This window comes from Terrapene carolina, unplaced genomic scaffold (assembly GCF_002925995.2).
Source record: "Terrapene carolina triunguis isolate 2854851 unplaced genomic scaffold, T_m_triunguis-2.0 Scaffold51264, whole genome shotgun sequence".
Lineage (NCBI taxonomy): Eukaryota > Metazoa > Chordata > Testudines > Emydidae > Terrapene > Terrapene triunguis.
In genome coordinates, this window is record NW_020715615.1 from 3,461 (window position 1) to 17,823 (window position 14,363).

General features: G+C 61.9%; 1 protein-coding gene across 1 annotated transcript in view; it reads left to right on the forward strand.

The window, feature by feature from the left end:
• Window positions 1–13,775, forward strand: part of LOC113405849 (venom factor-like) — a gene marked incomplete at its 3' end in the record, with an annotated part of 15,891 nt that extends 2,116 nt beyond the window's left edge. Inside the window, exons 6-21 of the mRNA XM_026647124.2 lie at window positions 363–486; window positions 761–846; window positions 1,115–1,260; window positions 1,402–1,614; window positions 2,130–2,181; window positions 2,941–3,027; window positions 6,776–6,979; window positions 7,196–7,271; window positions 7,700–7,862; window positions 8,920–9,015; window positions 10,621–10,774; window positions 11,146–11,318; window positions 12,108–12,272; window positions 12,846–12,905; window positions 13,463–13,553; window positions 13,724–13,775. Coding sequence (XP_026502909.1) covers window positions 363–486; window positions 761–846; window positions 1,115–1,260; window positions 1,402–1,614; window positions 2,130–2,181; window positions 2,941–3,027; window positions 6,776–6,979; window positions 7,196–7,271; window positions 7,700–7,862; window positions 8,920–9,015; window positions 10,621–10,774; window positions 11,146–11,318; window positions 12,108–12,272; window positions 12,846–12,905; window positions 13,463–13,553; window positions 13,724–13,775 — 1,942 coding nt within the window. The remainder of the gene's footprint in view (window positions 1–362; window positions 487–760; window positions 847–1,114; window positions 1,261–1,401; window positions 1,615–2,129; window positions 2,182–2,940; window positions 3,028–6,775; window positions 6,980–7,195; window positions 7,272–7,699; window positions 7,863–8,919; window positions 9,016–10,620; window positions 10,775–11,145; window positions 11,319–12,107; window positions 12,273–12,845; window positions 12,906–13,462; window positions 13,554–13,723) is intronic.
• Window positions 13,776–14,363: the final 588 nt, after the last annotated feature.

Below are 14,363 nucleotides of genomic sequence, written 5' to 3' on the forward strand. Positions count from 1 at the left end.
CGGGGGGGGGGGGGGGGGGGGGGGCGGCGCGGGGGGGGGGGGGGGGGCCGCTGGCCTGTGGAGGGTGGTTGTTGGGGGAGGGAGCCACCTGAGGTAAGCGCCACCTGGCCAGAGCCTGCACCCCAACCCCCAGCCCAGTGAAAGTGAGCGAGGGTGGGGGAGAGCGAGAGATGGAGGGGGGCTGGAGTGAGTGGGGGCAGGGCAGGGGTGTTTGGTTTTGTGCAATTAGAAAGTTTGCAACCCTGGGGGGGGGGGCAGCCTATGGCGGGGGAGGGTTGCTGGGAGGGGCCCGGCCTGTGGGGGACTCGGGGGGGTCCCTGCCGTCCAGCCCCCGCTGACCGACCCCCCCCAACGCCCTGCAGCCAACGAGGACGAGGAGTGCGAGGACGAGGACTGCGGTGGCCCCGCCGTGGTGAGAAGCCACTTCCCGGAGAGCTGGCTGTGGGAGAAGTTCAACCTGACCGAGGCAGACTCGCGCCAGCCGGGGTGAGGGGGGCCGGGCCTGGGGGGGCCGTAACCCGGAGCAGGGAGAACGTGGGGCGTCCCGCACGGCAGGGCACGGTGCAGCTTCCCCTGCCGCGGCCCCTGGGTGGGGATCTCTGGGTTCCCGGCTGCCCCCACGGCCTCCTGTGTCGTGTCAACTCCAGCCCAGGAGCTGCCCCAGGGCCTGGTCCAAAGCCCCCAGCCAGGATCCTGCTGCTGGCGCCAGGCCCCATGTTCAGTGAATGAGCCTGATTCGAACTCACCTCCCTCCCTGCAGCCTCGCCAAACACCTGCTCACCAAATACCTCCCCGACTCCATCACCACCTGGCACATCCTGGCCGTCAGCCTGAGGAAAGACAAAGGTAACCCAGCTTCTGGGGCTGCGGGTCGGGAGTGAGGGGCACCGGCAGAGCTGGGGGGGGCAGGGCTGGGCTAGCAGGGGCTGCGAGTCGGGAGTGAGGGGCACCGGCAGAGCGGGGGGGGCGGGGCTGGGCTAGCAGGGGCTGTGGGTCGGGAGTGAGGAGCACTGGCAGGGCTGGGCTAGGAGGGGGCTGCGTGTCGGGAGTGAGGGGCGCAGTGATGGCCCCAGTGTCCCTGGGGATACGGCCGGCTGACCCCCTGGCCCCCCAGGGCTCTGTGTCTCCGAGCCCTACGAGGTGGTGGTGAAGGTCCCGTTCTTCGTCGATCTGCGGCTGCCCTACTCCGTGGTGCGGAACGAGCAGGTGGAGCTGCGGGCCGTGGTGTACAACTACCACGAGGACGATGAAGAGCTGCAGGTGACCGGGGCTCCGAATCCTGGGGGGCCCCAGGGGGGGCTGGGCATGCTGGGGGGGGCTCTGGGGGCTGGGGGGCCCCGGGGGGGGGGCGCTGTCACTGCCCGCTGCTGCCCGGCTCAGCGGCGCCGGGTGCCCATACAGGTGCAGGTGGATTTCCCGTACCAGGAGCAGCTCTGCAGCCCGGCCCGGCAGGGGAAGAGCTTTCGGCAGAGGCTGCGGGTGCCCCGGGGCTCATCCCGGGCCGTGCGCATCGTCGTGGTGCCCCTGGAGCTGGGCCCCGTCATGGTGGAGGTTCGGGCCTTGGCCCATGGCCTGGGCTTCCGCGACATCGTCAGGAGGATGCTCAACGTCCAGGTAACGGCACCACCCGCCCCCCTTGCTGCCAAGGGGCTGGGGGCAGTGAGGAGTGGGGTCGGGTGGGGGAGCCGGGGGGGCTGGGTGGCTCTGGGGGGGTTGGAAGGGGCTGGAGGGAGTGGGGGCTGGGCAGGATCTGCGGAGGTCTGGGGTTGGGTGGGGGAGCTGGGGGGGCTCGGTGGAAGGGGCTGGGGGCAGTGGGGGATGGGTGGCTCGGGGGGAGTGGGGGGATGGGGGATGGACGGCTCGGGGGCAGTGGGGGATGGGGGGCTCTGGGGGAGTGGGGGATGGGTTGCTCGGGGGCAGTGGGGGATGGGCGGCTCTGCGGAGGTCTGGGGTCGGGAGGGGGAGTTGGGGGAGTGGGGGATGGAAGGGGCTGGGGGCAGTGGGGGATGGGCGGCTCTGGGGCAGTGGGGAATGGGCGGCTCTGGGGGGAGTGGGGGATGGGGTCGGGATGGAAGGGCTCCCTCCCAAGCCCCGCCCCTCAGACTCATTCTCGGCTCCTCGCGTTGCAGGCGGGGGGTGAAATCCAGCGGCTCTCGCGGAGCATCGTCCTGAACCCCAAAGGTTTGTGCGGGAACTCACTACGCGCCCGGCCCCGCAGCCAGACTCTGCACCGTCCGCCCCAGGCAGGGGCCCGGGGCCCGAGGAGCTCCCCCATGAGGAGGAGAAATGGCTGATGCGAGGCGGGGGTCCCTAGTGCAATCCCCGTTCCTGAGCATGGCCAGAGCCCCGCTCCCCTGGATGCAGCAGGAACAAGCAGCTACAGGGAGTTTCCAAGGCTGCCTTTCCCGCCAGTCCTGTGCCCAGCAGAGCTCTGTCCATCAGCTTCCTCCCACACTCCCACAGCCATGGTCCCACTGCTGCCCTCTGTGCTGGGTCACAGACACCCTCAGTGCTCGGCCCTGGCAATTTACAGCCAGTGCCCAGGGCAGCCCCTCAGCCCATGCGGCTTAGCTTCTCACGAGCTGTGCTGCCAGGCCTAGCCTTGGGCGGTGGCTCCTTGTTGTCCAGCTCTCACTACATAATGGGATTTAATTGCTCCTTCCATTGAGGCAGAGAGGGGAGCTTAGCACACCCAGGTCTGCGATTGTCTGTAGATCCAAGAGCCGGTAACACCTTCCAGGCAACAGGGATCAGGCGCCTGGCGCGGATTCTCCTGGCCTAGACTGCCCCGCAACGGGCGTCTCCCTGCCCCACACCCTCCCCTGTGACATTCAGCTCCGCACCCCCCTGCAGCCCCGTGGCAGGAGCTTGTTTATAACCAATCTGAGCATCGGAGCACCACTCCTCCCTCACCCCGAATGCTCCGTCCTCCCCTGGCAGGTCAACTGCAGCAGGAGCTGGTCAGAAGCCAACACCTCGAAAACCTGGTGCCCGACACAGACGCCGAGGTCTTCATTAGCGTGCAAGGTACGTGGGGTGCCAGCCGGGCACGGCTCCGCAGGGGCGCCAGGCAGCAAGTGCGGCTCGGCCTTTGAGCAGCCGCTGGGCCCGTGAACGTCCCCCCAGGGCTACCCTCCCCCGTTTCCCTGCCCTCTAAGCTCCAGCTCCAGGGGCCTCCCTGGCCCCAGCGCATGTGGTGGGACAGATTCCACTCTCGCCTACGCTGCTGTAAATCACCCTGCTCTGCCCCGAGAAACACGCCCCTCCCAGAGCCAGGGTGTAACGATACTAGCTTTCGCAGGACACATCGGAGAGTGTCAATTCAGGACAAATTGCTGAGAGCAGGGCAGTTACAGCCTGTCACGTTATTGACTTGAGCTGGGACCGTATAGAACATGGTTGCAACCAAAGTCCTGTAGTAGCACCAAATCTTGTATAAAGGGGGTCAAATGAGGTGTCTAAGACGAGGTTATGGTTGGCTGGTTATGATTATGCTGTCTATATGTGTGTATCAATTTTGTAGTTGAAGTTATGAATATTGGCTCTATACTGTCTGTATTTCAAACTTATGCTATGCTTCTGGGTGACATCCCAGACCAGTTGGTGTCAGCTCTGCCTAGCCTGCTTGATGGCCCATTAAGGACCATCAGCTATACAACTGACCCACTGAGAGAAGGCAGATACGCCTTGTAACTCAGCAAAGTATGCAGGGACTGGCTGTGACGATGTGGTTCTGGCGGAACCCAACTGAGAGTGCCAACTCAGGACAAATTGCTCAAACAGGGCAGTTACAGCCCTAGGCTGGGGTTTTTCCCCCTCTAAGGCAAACCAAACCAGCCAGACTAAGAGGACTTCGGTCTCACCCCACTGGCTAACCGCAAGTCTCACAAGCAATCTCCTAGACACTCTAGTTTCCCAGTATCACCACCAGTGCCACTCGTTATGGGGACAAATGGTTATGAAAACCAATATCCCAATATATACAAAAAAGGTTCTCTCAATCCCAAAGGACCAAGCCCCAGACCCAGGTCAATATACAACTCAGATCTTTCCCACAAATCACGCTGTTGCCAATCCTTTAGAATCTAAAATCTAAAGGTTTATTCATAAAGGGAAAAAGATAGAGATGAGAGTTGGAATTGGTTAAATGGAATCAATTACATACAGTAATGGCAAAGTTCTTGGTTCAGGCTTGCAGCAGCGATAGAATAAACTGCAGGTTCAAATCAAGTCTCTGGAATACATCCCCCGCTGGGATGGGTCCTCAGTCCTTTGTTCAAAGCTTCAGCTTGTAGCAAAGTTTCTCCAGAGGTAAGAAGCAGGATTGAAGACCAAATGGAGATGAGGCATCAGCCTTATATAGTCTTTTCCAGGTGTAAGAACACCTCTTTGTTCTTACTGTGGAAAATTACAGCAAAATGGAGCTTGGAGTCACATGGGCCAGTCCCTGCATACTTTGCTGAGTCTGAAGGCATATTGGCCTTCTCTCAATGGGTCCATTGTATAGCTGATGGTCCTTAATGGGCCATCAAGCAGGCTAGGCAGAGCTAATCCCAGCCTGTCTGGGATGTCACCCAGAAGCATAGCATAAGTTTGCCATACAGACAGTATAGAGCCATAATAATAACTTCAACTACGAAACTGATACACACATATAGACAGCCTAATCATAACCATTAAACCATAACCTTGTCTTAGACACCCCATTTGACCCCCTTTATACAAGATTTGGGTGCCACTACAGGACCTTGGTTGCACCAATGATCTATATGGTCCCAGTTTATGTCAATAACGTCACACTGGCCCATGTGACTCCAGACTCCATTTTGCTGTAATTTTCCACAGTAAGAACAAAGAGGTGTTCTTACACCTGGAGGAGACTATAAAAGGCTGATGCCTCTCCTCCATCTGGTCTTCAATCCTGCTTCTTACCCCTGGAGGGACTTTGCTACAAACAGAAGCTCTGAACAAAGGACTGAATGACCCATCCCAGCTGGGGATGTTCCAGAGACTTGATTTGAACCTGTGGTTTATTCCATCACTGCTACAAGCCTGAACCAAGAACTTTGCCATTTCTGTGTGTCATTGATTCCATGTAACCAATTCTAGCTCTCATCCAGATCTTTTTCCTTTTATGAATAAACCTGCCCTCTTTTAAGCAATTTGTCCTGAATTGCATGGTGTCAAGTATCAGAGGGGTAGCCGTGTTCTTCTGGATCTGTAAAATGCAACAAAGTGTCCTGTGGCACCTTAAAGACTAACAGATGTATTGGAGCATAAGCTTTCGTGGGTGAATACCCACTTCGTCAGACGACATGTGTCTGACGAAGTGGGTATTCACCCACGAAAGTTTATGCTCCAATACATCTGTTAGTCTTTATTGCTTTGTCCTGAATTGGCTCTCTCAGTTGGGTCCCGCCAGAACCAGCGTCGTTACACAGCCCAAAGCTGGGGTTTTCTCCCCCTCTAAGGCACCAAACCAGCCAGACAGAGAGGACTTCGGTCTCACCCCACTGGCTAACCACAAGTCACACAAGCAATTCCCTTAGATGCTCCAGGTTCCCGGTATCACCACCAGTGCCACTTGTTATGGGGACAAATGGTTATGAAAACCAATACCCCAGCCAAAGAAAAAAGGTTCTCCCGATCCCAAAGGACCAAGCCCAGTATATTGACCCAGGTCAATATACAAATCAGATCTTACCCACAAATCACGCTGTTGCAAGTCCTTTAGAATCTAAAATCTAAAGATTTATTCATAAAAGGAAAAAGATCTGGATGAGAGCTAGAATTGGTTACACGGAATCAATGACATACAGTGATGGCAAAGTTCTTGGTTCAGACTTGTAGCAGCGATAGAATAAACTGCAGGTTCAAATCAAGTCTCTGGAGCACATCCACAGCTGGGATGGGTCATTCAGTCATTTGTTCAGAGCTTCAGTTTGTAGCAAGGTCCCTCCAGAGGTCAGAAGCAGGATTGAAGACAAGATGGAGATGAGGCAGCTGCCTTTTATAGTCTCTGGCCATGTGGCCTCTCTTTCTTTGTCCCAAAGACAATCATCCAGCACATGGCCTGTAAAAACCTCTGAGTCTGTCCCTAGGCAGGTCTCAGCCTTGCTGAGTCACCAGGTGTATCTGCTTCTCTCATGGGTCAGTTGTAGCTGATGGTTTGTAATGAGCCATCAAGCAGGCCAGGCAGCGCTGACACCAAACTGTCTGGCGTGTCACCCAGAAGCAGAGCCCAAGTGTGAAATACAGACAGGACAGACAACCCTACAGACAGCATAATCATAACCAGCAAACCATAACCTCTGTATAGACGCCTCACACGACAACCTTCGTACAATATTTGCTGCAAATATATAACAGTGGTTGCAACAATGATCTATACTGGGGGTGGGCAAACTTTTTGGCCCGACGGCCGCATCGGGTTTTGGAAATTGTATGGCGGGCTGGTTGGGGAGGGGGGCGTGGCATCTGAAGAAGTGAGTGTTTTACCCACGAAAGCTTATGCCCAAGAAAATCTGTTAGTCTTTAAGGTGCCACCGGACTCCTCGTTGTTTTTGTGGATACAGACTAACACGGCTCCACCCAGATACTTGACACCATGCAGTGCTCTAACCACTAGCCCCCACTCCCCTCCCAGAGCCGGGGTACAATGCAGCTGTCCCGCTTCTCAGCAGCACGCGAGGCGTGGCCAGGCCGCCCGCAGCCAGCTGGGGCTGGGGGAAGGGACAAGCTGGGGTGTGAGTGCGCATCTCCTCTCCCTTGGCAGGCGACCTGCTCGGCGAGACGCTGGTGGGGGGGCTGCAGAGCTCCACGCTGCAGAAGCTGATCATGCTGCCGGGGGGGTGCGTGGAGCAGAACATCTTCAGCGTCACCCCGAACATCATCCTCACCCACTACCTGGACACCACCAAGCAGTGGGACCAGATCGGGGTGGAGCTCCGGGATCAGTCCATCCAGAACATCGCCCACGGTGAGCGGGGCCCAGCCAGGCCAGAGGGTGGGAAGGAGGGTTTGCAATGTGTGACGATGCTACACTCTGCCCAGCAGGGGGTGCTCTCCACTCTTCCCCCGCCCACTCTCCCTGAATCTGAGCCTGGGGGGGGTGCATGCAGCCCCCACCCAGCCCCCTGCCCTGGGACTCCGACGGCCCAGCCCCGACTGCGTGTCTGTTTGGGCTCTCCTGCAGGCTACACCCGCCAGCGGGGTTACAGAGAGAGTGATGGTTCCTACAAGCCCTATCGGGGAAGCACCGGCAGCACCTGGTATGGCACCTTCCTCGCGGGGGGCGGCGGGGCTGGGGATGGTGAGCTGGCCACAGCGTGCAATGCTGCCCTCCCCTGGCGGGGCGTAGAGCTGCTCGCGCTGCGTGTCATACACCCTATACAGCTCACAGTGAGTGGGGATTCTCCGTTCACTCCGGTGTCCTGGGCAGGGGCAGCGGGAGCTGGGGTCTGTGCTGGTGTGGGGGAAGGCCTGGCTGTGCTGATGCGAAGGGGGCAGGGCCCCGTCCACACAGAGCCCTGCAAGGGGGCAGTGCCACCGCCTGGCTCAGCTCCCCGCAGTGATGTGTTTGCAGCAGCTCCCTCGGGCACGGTGCCACCTGCTGCTGGGTCTGGCCACAGCTCTCCCGTGGCCTGGGAGCTCCCCTCCCCTCCAGCCCTGCAGATTCATGCCCCCGCACTCCCGGCAGGCTGACCGCCTACATCCTCAAGGTGTTTGCCATGGCCTTGCCGCTGGGCACCCACATCGACCCCAGCGAGCTGTGTGCCAGCGCCCGGTGGCTGATCGGCCAGAGGCAGGAAGCGTCTGGGTGTTTCCGCGAGGACGCTGCGATTTATACGCCCGCGATGCAGGTACCGGTCGCTCCATTGGCCAGACGGGAGGCCGGGCAGGAAACACAGGCCCGACAGATGGTGTGACGGGCTACGCTGTCCTGGCAAAGCTCCGTCCCTCGCCCGCGGTCACACCAGGGAGCCAGTGACAGCTCAGGGATCAGCACCCGGAGCCCCCCTCCCGCTGCTGCGTGCCGCTGGCTGGGCATGACGGCGCGGGCGCAGGGCCCCGGGAGGTGTTGGTTGGATCAGAGAACGACTGATCCAGCTTGTGCAGTTGCCTCCCCCGGGGGTACTTCCTGGGTATAAATTCCTCCTCGGGGAGATGAGGGAGTGAGTCCGGGACTGCGGAGCAGCGCATTAGCTGGATTTGTCTGCTAAGATGATCTGCAGCAAACAGAGCCAAAGTTGCTCGTGTCATCCTTAGGCTTCAGAGTCAACAACCCATTGGGGCAAGCGGGGCAGTTCGCCCTACACCCCCGCAGCCCTTCCAGTGGCGTAGCCAGCTTTTAAGAGGAGGGGGAGCAAACCTAAAAAAGGCGCCCGCCCTTGGCTCCTCCTCCGGACACGCCCCCCCTTGGCTCCTCCTCTGGCTGCACCGCTGACCGCCCCTCCCCCCCCGCCCCCCCGGCCGCGCGCCCGCCGCCCCCCCCCCCCGCCCCGCCGGCCCTGCGGCGGGTGGCCAGCCTGCGCCCCCCCCTTGCTCCTCCGGCCGGTGGCCGCCTTTGGAAAGGCGCCGCTTTTGGGAAAAGGGGTGAGGAGAAGCGGCTGCTTCCCCTGCACACCGCTAGCTACGCTACTGAGCCCTTGTCTCAGGCTCTCTGCACGCTCTCACCCCTGGGAGGGCTCAGGGACACCCTTTTACCGAGTGCCCTGGGCACGTGGCCCCCTGGCAGCTGGCTACACGGGGCGCACGGGCAGGCTCCTTTGGCGCCGTTCCTCCCTGCCCAGCTGCTGCTCGGCTCTGCCCCCGCCCCGGGCAGGGCCCAGTGATCGGGGGTCCGGGCGGGGGAAGGGAGCCAGGTGCCCGCACGGCTCCCATACAGCTCGCCCATCCCCCTCTGCTCTTCTTCCACAGGGCGGGTACCAAGGCTCCAACGCTGACGCCTCCCTCACAGCCTTCGTCCTCGTGGCGCTGAAGGAGGCCGAGTCCATCTGCAGTAACCATGTGAAGGTAGGACAGTGACGGCTGCCCCACGACCTGTCCCGCGGGCCCAGCGCGACCCCCTCGGCAGCAGCTGCACCGGCAGGGCCTCTGCAAAGCGAGCCCAGATGCCAGGTGAACGCTGCTGCCTTCGGTGGGACACCTCTGAGAGTGTCAATTCAGGACAAATTGCTTGGAGCAGGCTGGGGTCCTTTGCACACCCAGGCACCAAACCAGCCAGCCAGAGAGGACTTCGGTCTCACCCCACTGGCTAACCACAAGTCACACAAGCAATTCCCTCAGACACTCCAGTTTCCCAGTATCACCACCAGTGCCACTCGTTATGGGGACAAATGGTTATGAAAACCAATACCCCAGTAAAAGGGAAAAGGTTCTCCTGATCCCATAGGACCAAGCCCCAGACCCAGGTCAATATACAAGTCAGATCTTACCCACAAATCACGCTGTTGCCAATCCTTTAGAATCTAAAATCTAAAGGTTTATCGACTCTTCCAGGTGGTAGGACAACTCTTTGTCCTTACTGTGGAAAATTACAGCAAGATGGAGTTTGGAGTCACATGGGCCAGTCACATGTCCAGGCATGACTCAGTGCTTTACAGGTGGCAGCCATTGCTCACATGCTACCTCAGGGGTCCTCAAACTGGAGATTGGGACCCTTAGGGGGTCGCAAGGTCATTACATGGGGGTCGCGAGCTGTCACCCTCCACCCCAAACCCCACTTTGCCTCCACCATTTATAATGGTGTTAAATATATTAAAGAGTGTGTTTAATTTATTAGGGGGGTCGCACTCAGGCTGGCTGTGTGAAAGGGGTCACGAGAACAAAAGTTTGAGACCCACTGGGCTACCTTGAGCGGCCCCAGGAAGCCGTCTTATGTGGATTGGAGCCTCCCAAGGTCTATTGTCAGTTAAGTGTTTCTGGACTGGGCACTTAACTTGCAAATTCCTTTCTCCAGAAGAACCGGAGTCCTTGTGGCACCTTGAAGTGGGTTTTAGCCCAGGAAAGCTTCTGCCCAAATCAGCGTGTTAGTCTCTCAGGTGCCACCGGACTCCTGTTCTGTTTGCGGATACAGACTAACACGGCTGCTCCTCTGAAAACTGTCTCACGAAGCCGACCACATGCTTCACGGAGGCTACTTAGAATCAAACACATTGAGACACAAGTACAGAGCCAATATTCCTAACTTCAACTACACAAATGACACAAACACACAGAGACAGCATCATCCTAACCAGCAAACCAGAACCTCTGTATAGACGCCTCACACGACAGCCTTGGTACAATATTTGCTGCAAATATATAACAGTGGTTGCAACAATGATCTCTACGGGTTATATTAATAACGTCACACCCAGGCGATGGGCTTCCGAGAGTCCCCGAACCAGCGGGCGCTGCAGGACCGGCCCAGCCTGTTGCGATCTTGGCGCCAGAGGCCAGTGTTCCCGTGGGCGTCCCACAAGCTCGTCTCTGGGGCAGGGACCCAGCACCTGGGGGGAACGTGGGGGGAAGGTGCCCAGCTGGTCCCTGTTCTGCGGCACCTTTCGGGGGCACTGAATCCCACAGGTCCCTCCCCCTCCTGACCGCAGTCCGTTTCTCCTTCTGTCCCGGCGACAGGAGCTGCCCAACGGCCTGCAGAAAGCCCAGGGCTACCTGGAGCGCCGCCTCCGGAGCCTGCAGAACCCCTACAGCGTGGCCATCAGCTCCTATGCCCTGGCCCTGGTGAACAGCCCCCTGGCCAACGCCGTCCTGGACAACTTCGCTGCCCGCAGTGAGTGCAGGGACGGGGCGGGGGGCTGGGACCGGCGCTCGGCACCGCCTGGGGCGGGGGGCTGGGACCGGCGCTCGGCACTGCCTGGGGCGGGGGCTGTGACCGGCGCTCGGCACTGCCCGGGGCGGGGGCTCATGCAGGGCAGGGATAGGCTGGGGAAATGAGGCAGAGAGGAGGGGGCTGTGCCCAATGCTGGGAGCGGGGGGCACATGTGACTGTGTGTGTGCCGTATGCGTGCAATAGCAAGTGACTCTGCACTTGTGTGTGCGTGAGGTGGGCTCTGCCCGTATGCGATGCGTGTGCATGCGTGTGCGATGCATGTGCTCTGTGTCCCATTGCTCCCCTGCTGACGGTAGCGCCGCTCTCCGCAGACGGGACACACTGGCCCGTGGACCAGCACACGGACCGCTCTCTGTACACCATCGAAGCCACGGCCTACGGCCTCCTGCAGAAGCTGACCCTCGGGCGCTTTGAGGAGACCCACCCCATCGTGCGGTGGCTGGTCGAGAGTAGGGGGTTCGGTGGGGGCTATGAGAGCACCCAGGTAAGAGCTGGCGCGGGCCGGGGGGCCCTGAGCGCCAGGAGGCGGGATCATACCTGGGCTTGAGCATGGCCAGCCCTTCCTCCCGCGGCTTCGGGGGCTTGGTTCCCAGCTGGTGGCCGGTCAGTGCCCCCTGCCGGGATCTGGGCCTTCGCTTGCTCACGGCACACAGAGCCGCTGGATGAAAACATAGATCCGCCTACTGGGAGGCTGCCATGTGCCACGGCTTTAGTGCCCGAGAAGACGCGGGAACCCAAACCAGAGAGAGACGAAACAGGCTGCTCCCTGCGGCAGGGAGGCCCGACTGCCCCAGGCTGGCTGGCTGCCGACTGACAGCCTCCACCACCCCCCACCCTGCAAGTGAACACACCCCTCCGTGCACCGCAAGCCTGCGTGCCACGGCCCTAGCAGTCCCTGGGGGAGTGGGGTGGGGACGCGCTGGCCGGTGGGGGGTGGAGATCCCAGGCAGGCCCTGCCCGCACTGCCCCTTGGGGTGGCAACGGGAGGGAGCTGGTCCCAGCGCACCCAGCCAGCAGCAAACTGGCACGGCGGGAGCAGGACCCGCTCCTCCTGCCCTGCCTGGGGGCGCTCGCGGGGCGGCCCTGCCCATTGGACTGGCTTTGGAGCAGCTGCCCGTCGCGGCCGGTGCCTCCCCGCACACGGGGGTCGAGCACGTGCTCCGGAGCTTTGCCGAACTGACGCCTCAAATACCCTCATCTGGGCAGGACCTTTCCCAGCGCCCCCCCCCCCCCACTGCCCGGCCCCTGCTGCCAGCCTCTGCTTCCTCCCCAGACCACCGTGATCGGCATGCAGGCCCTGGCGCAGTACCGGGTCGCCGTCCCCCCCGAGAAGGTCGTCGACCTGAAGGTGCAGGTCAGCGTGCCCACGCGCAACCTGGCCGAGCTCTGGGACATCGACAAAAGCAACGCCTACCTGCAGCGCTCCAACTCCAAAAAGGTCAGCCCTGCCCGCAGGCCCCGCCCCCTGCCCTCGGGCCCCGCCCTTGGCATGCAGCCCTGCCCCCTGCCCTCAATCTCCACCCCCTCCCCTGTGGTCCCGCCCCCTGCCCTCGGGCCCCGCCCCTGGCATGCAGCACCGCCCCCTGCCTCAATCTCCACCCCGCTCCCCTGGGGTCCTGCCCCTGCCCTCGGGCCCCGCCCCCCTCCCCTGGGGTCCTGCCCCCTGCCCTTGGGCCCTGCCCCCCTCCCCTGGGGTCCCGCCCACTGCCTGCAGGCCCTGCCCCTGGCACGCAGCTCTTCCTTCAGGACCCACCCCCCCAGCACATAGCCACCCCCCCACCCTCAGGCCCAGCCCTATGGAACACAGCTGCCACCCCCAACTCTTGGGCCCCACCCCCTGGCATGCAGTCACGCCCATGGCACAAAGCCACCCCCCCTGGGGACACCTGGCGTGCAGGGCAGAGCTCCCACGCGGGACCCTGTGCCCCATGGCCAGGGCAGGGCGGCTGCTGGCTCTGGGGTGCTGCACAGCCCGGCACCTCCTCAGCATCTCCCACCCTTTCCCCTGCAGTTCTACGCCCAGGAAGCTTTGAACATCACCGCCCGCGGGACGGGCACCGGCACAGTGACAGTGAGTGATGCCTGGGCCCGGGTGATCGCCCACAGCCTGACCCGGCCCTGCACCTTCTGGGGAACATGGGCACCGGGGCTGTGCCCATCACTGGGCTAGACTAGAGAGGAGCAGGGGCCAGGACTCCTGGGTTCTCTCCCTGGCTCTGGGAGGGGAGTGGGGGCTGGTGGTTAGAGCGGGGGGGCGGGAGCCAGGACTCCTGGGTTCTCTCCCCAGCTTTGGGAGGGGAGTGGGGGCTGGTGATTAGAGCAGGGGGGCTGGGCGCCAGGAGGGCTCCTGGGTTCTCTCCCCGGCTCTGGGAGGGGAGTGGGGGTTAGTGGTTAGAGCAGGGGGGCTGGGAGCCAGGACTCCTGGGTTCTCTCCCCGGCTCTGGGAGGGGAGTGGGGGCTGGTGATTAGAGCGGAGGGGGCGGGAGCCAGGAGGGCTCCTGGGTTCTGCTCCTGATGCCGGCCCCGCCTCGCTGTGCCCACGGCGAAGGGGGGGGAGGGGAGGGGTGTGCCTTGCCCACGGGCCGGCTGGCGGGGGTGACCCACTCACGCTCTCGCCTTCCTTCCCAGCTCCTGACCGTGTACCACACGCTGCCGCCGGCCCGCGAACGCGAGTGCCAGGCCTTCTGGCTGGCGGTGACCGTGGAGGACGTCCCCGAAGGTACGGCAGGGTGGTCGTCTGCTCCCCTGGGAGCCGGCCCAGCCTCCCCAGTCCATGTCCCCGGGCCCCGGCTGACAGAAACGGGGCCCCTCCGCCTAATGGGAGGAGACGCCCCCGGGGCCCAGCCCCATAGCTGGGTTCTGCCCTAACCCTGCCCTTTGGGTTTGCAGACAAGAAGAAGCACGAATACATCAACACCTTCCGGCTCCGGCTCCAGGCCAGGTAACGCCCCGGCCCTGGTGAGGGCAGAACCCAGGCACCAGGCTGAGTCCTGTAACGGCTGCAGCAGGGGGCTTGTTCCAGCGCTTACGGACCGGCGCCTTCGCGCCTCCCACTGCCTAGCAGGGCTGGGAATCAGCCGCCCCCCACTCAGACTCTGCCCCCCCTGTGGGTCCAGCCCCCCAGGTCCCTCCGCTCTGCTTCACAGCCCTGTACAAAGAACATGGAGCAGAGCAAGGCAGGGTGTGCTCCATGGGGCCCTGCCCTGCCAGCCCTGCCCCTCCCCTGTGCCCCATGGGGCCTGCCCCCTGCCCCTCCCCTGTGCCCCATGGGGCCCTGCCCCCTGCCCCTTCCCTGTGCCCCATGGGCCTTGCCCCCTGCCTGCGCCATGAGCCCCATGGGGCCCTGACTCACCAGCCCTGCCCCCTGCTTGTTCCCTGTGCCCCATGGGCCCTGCCCCCTGCTTGTTCCCTGTGCCCCATGGGGCCTGCCCTGACAGCCCTGCCCCTTCCCTGTGCCCCATGGGGCCTGCCTCCTGCCTGCACCGTGAGTCCAATGGGGCCCTGACCCACCAGCCCTGACAGCCCTGCC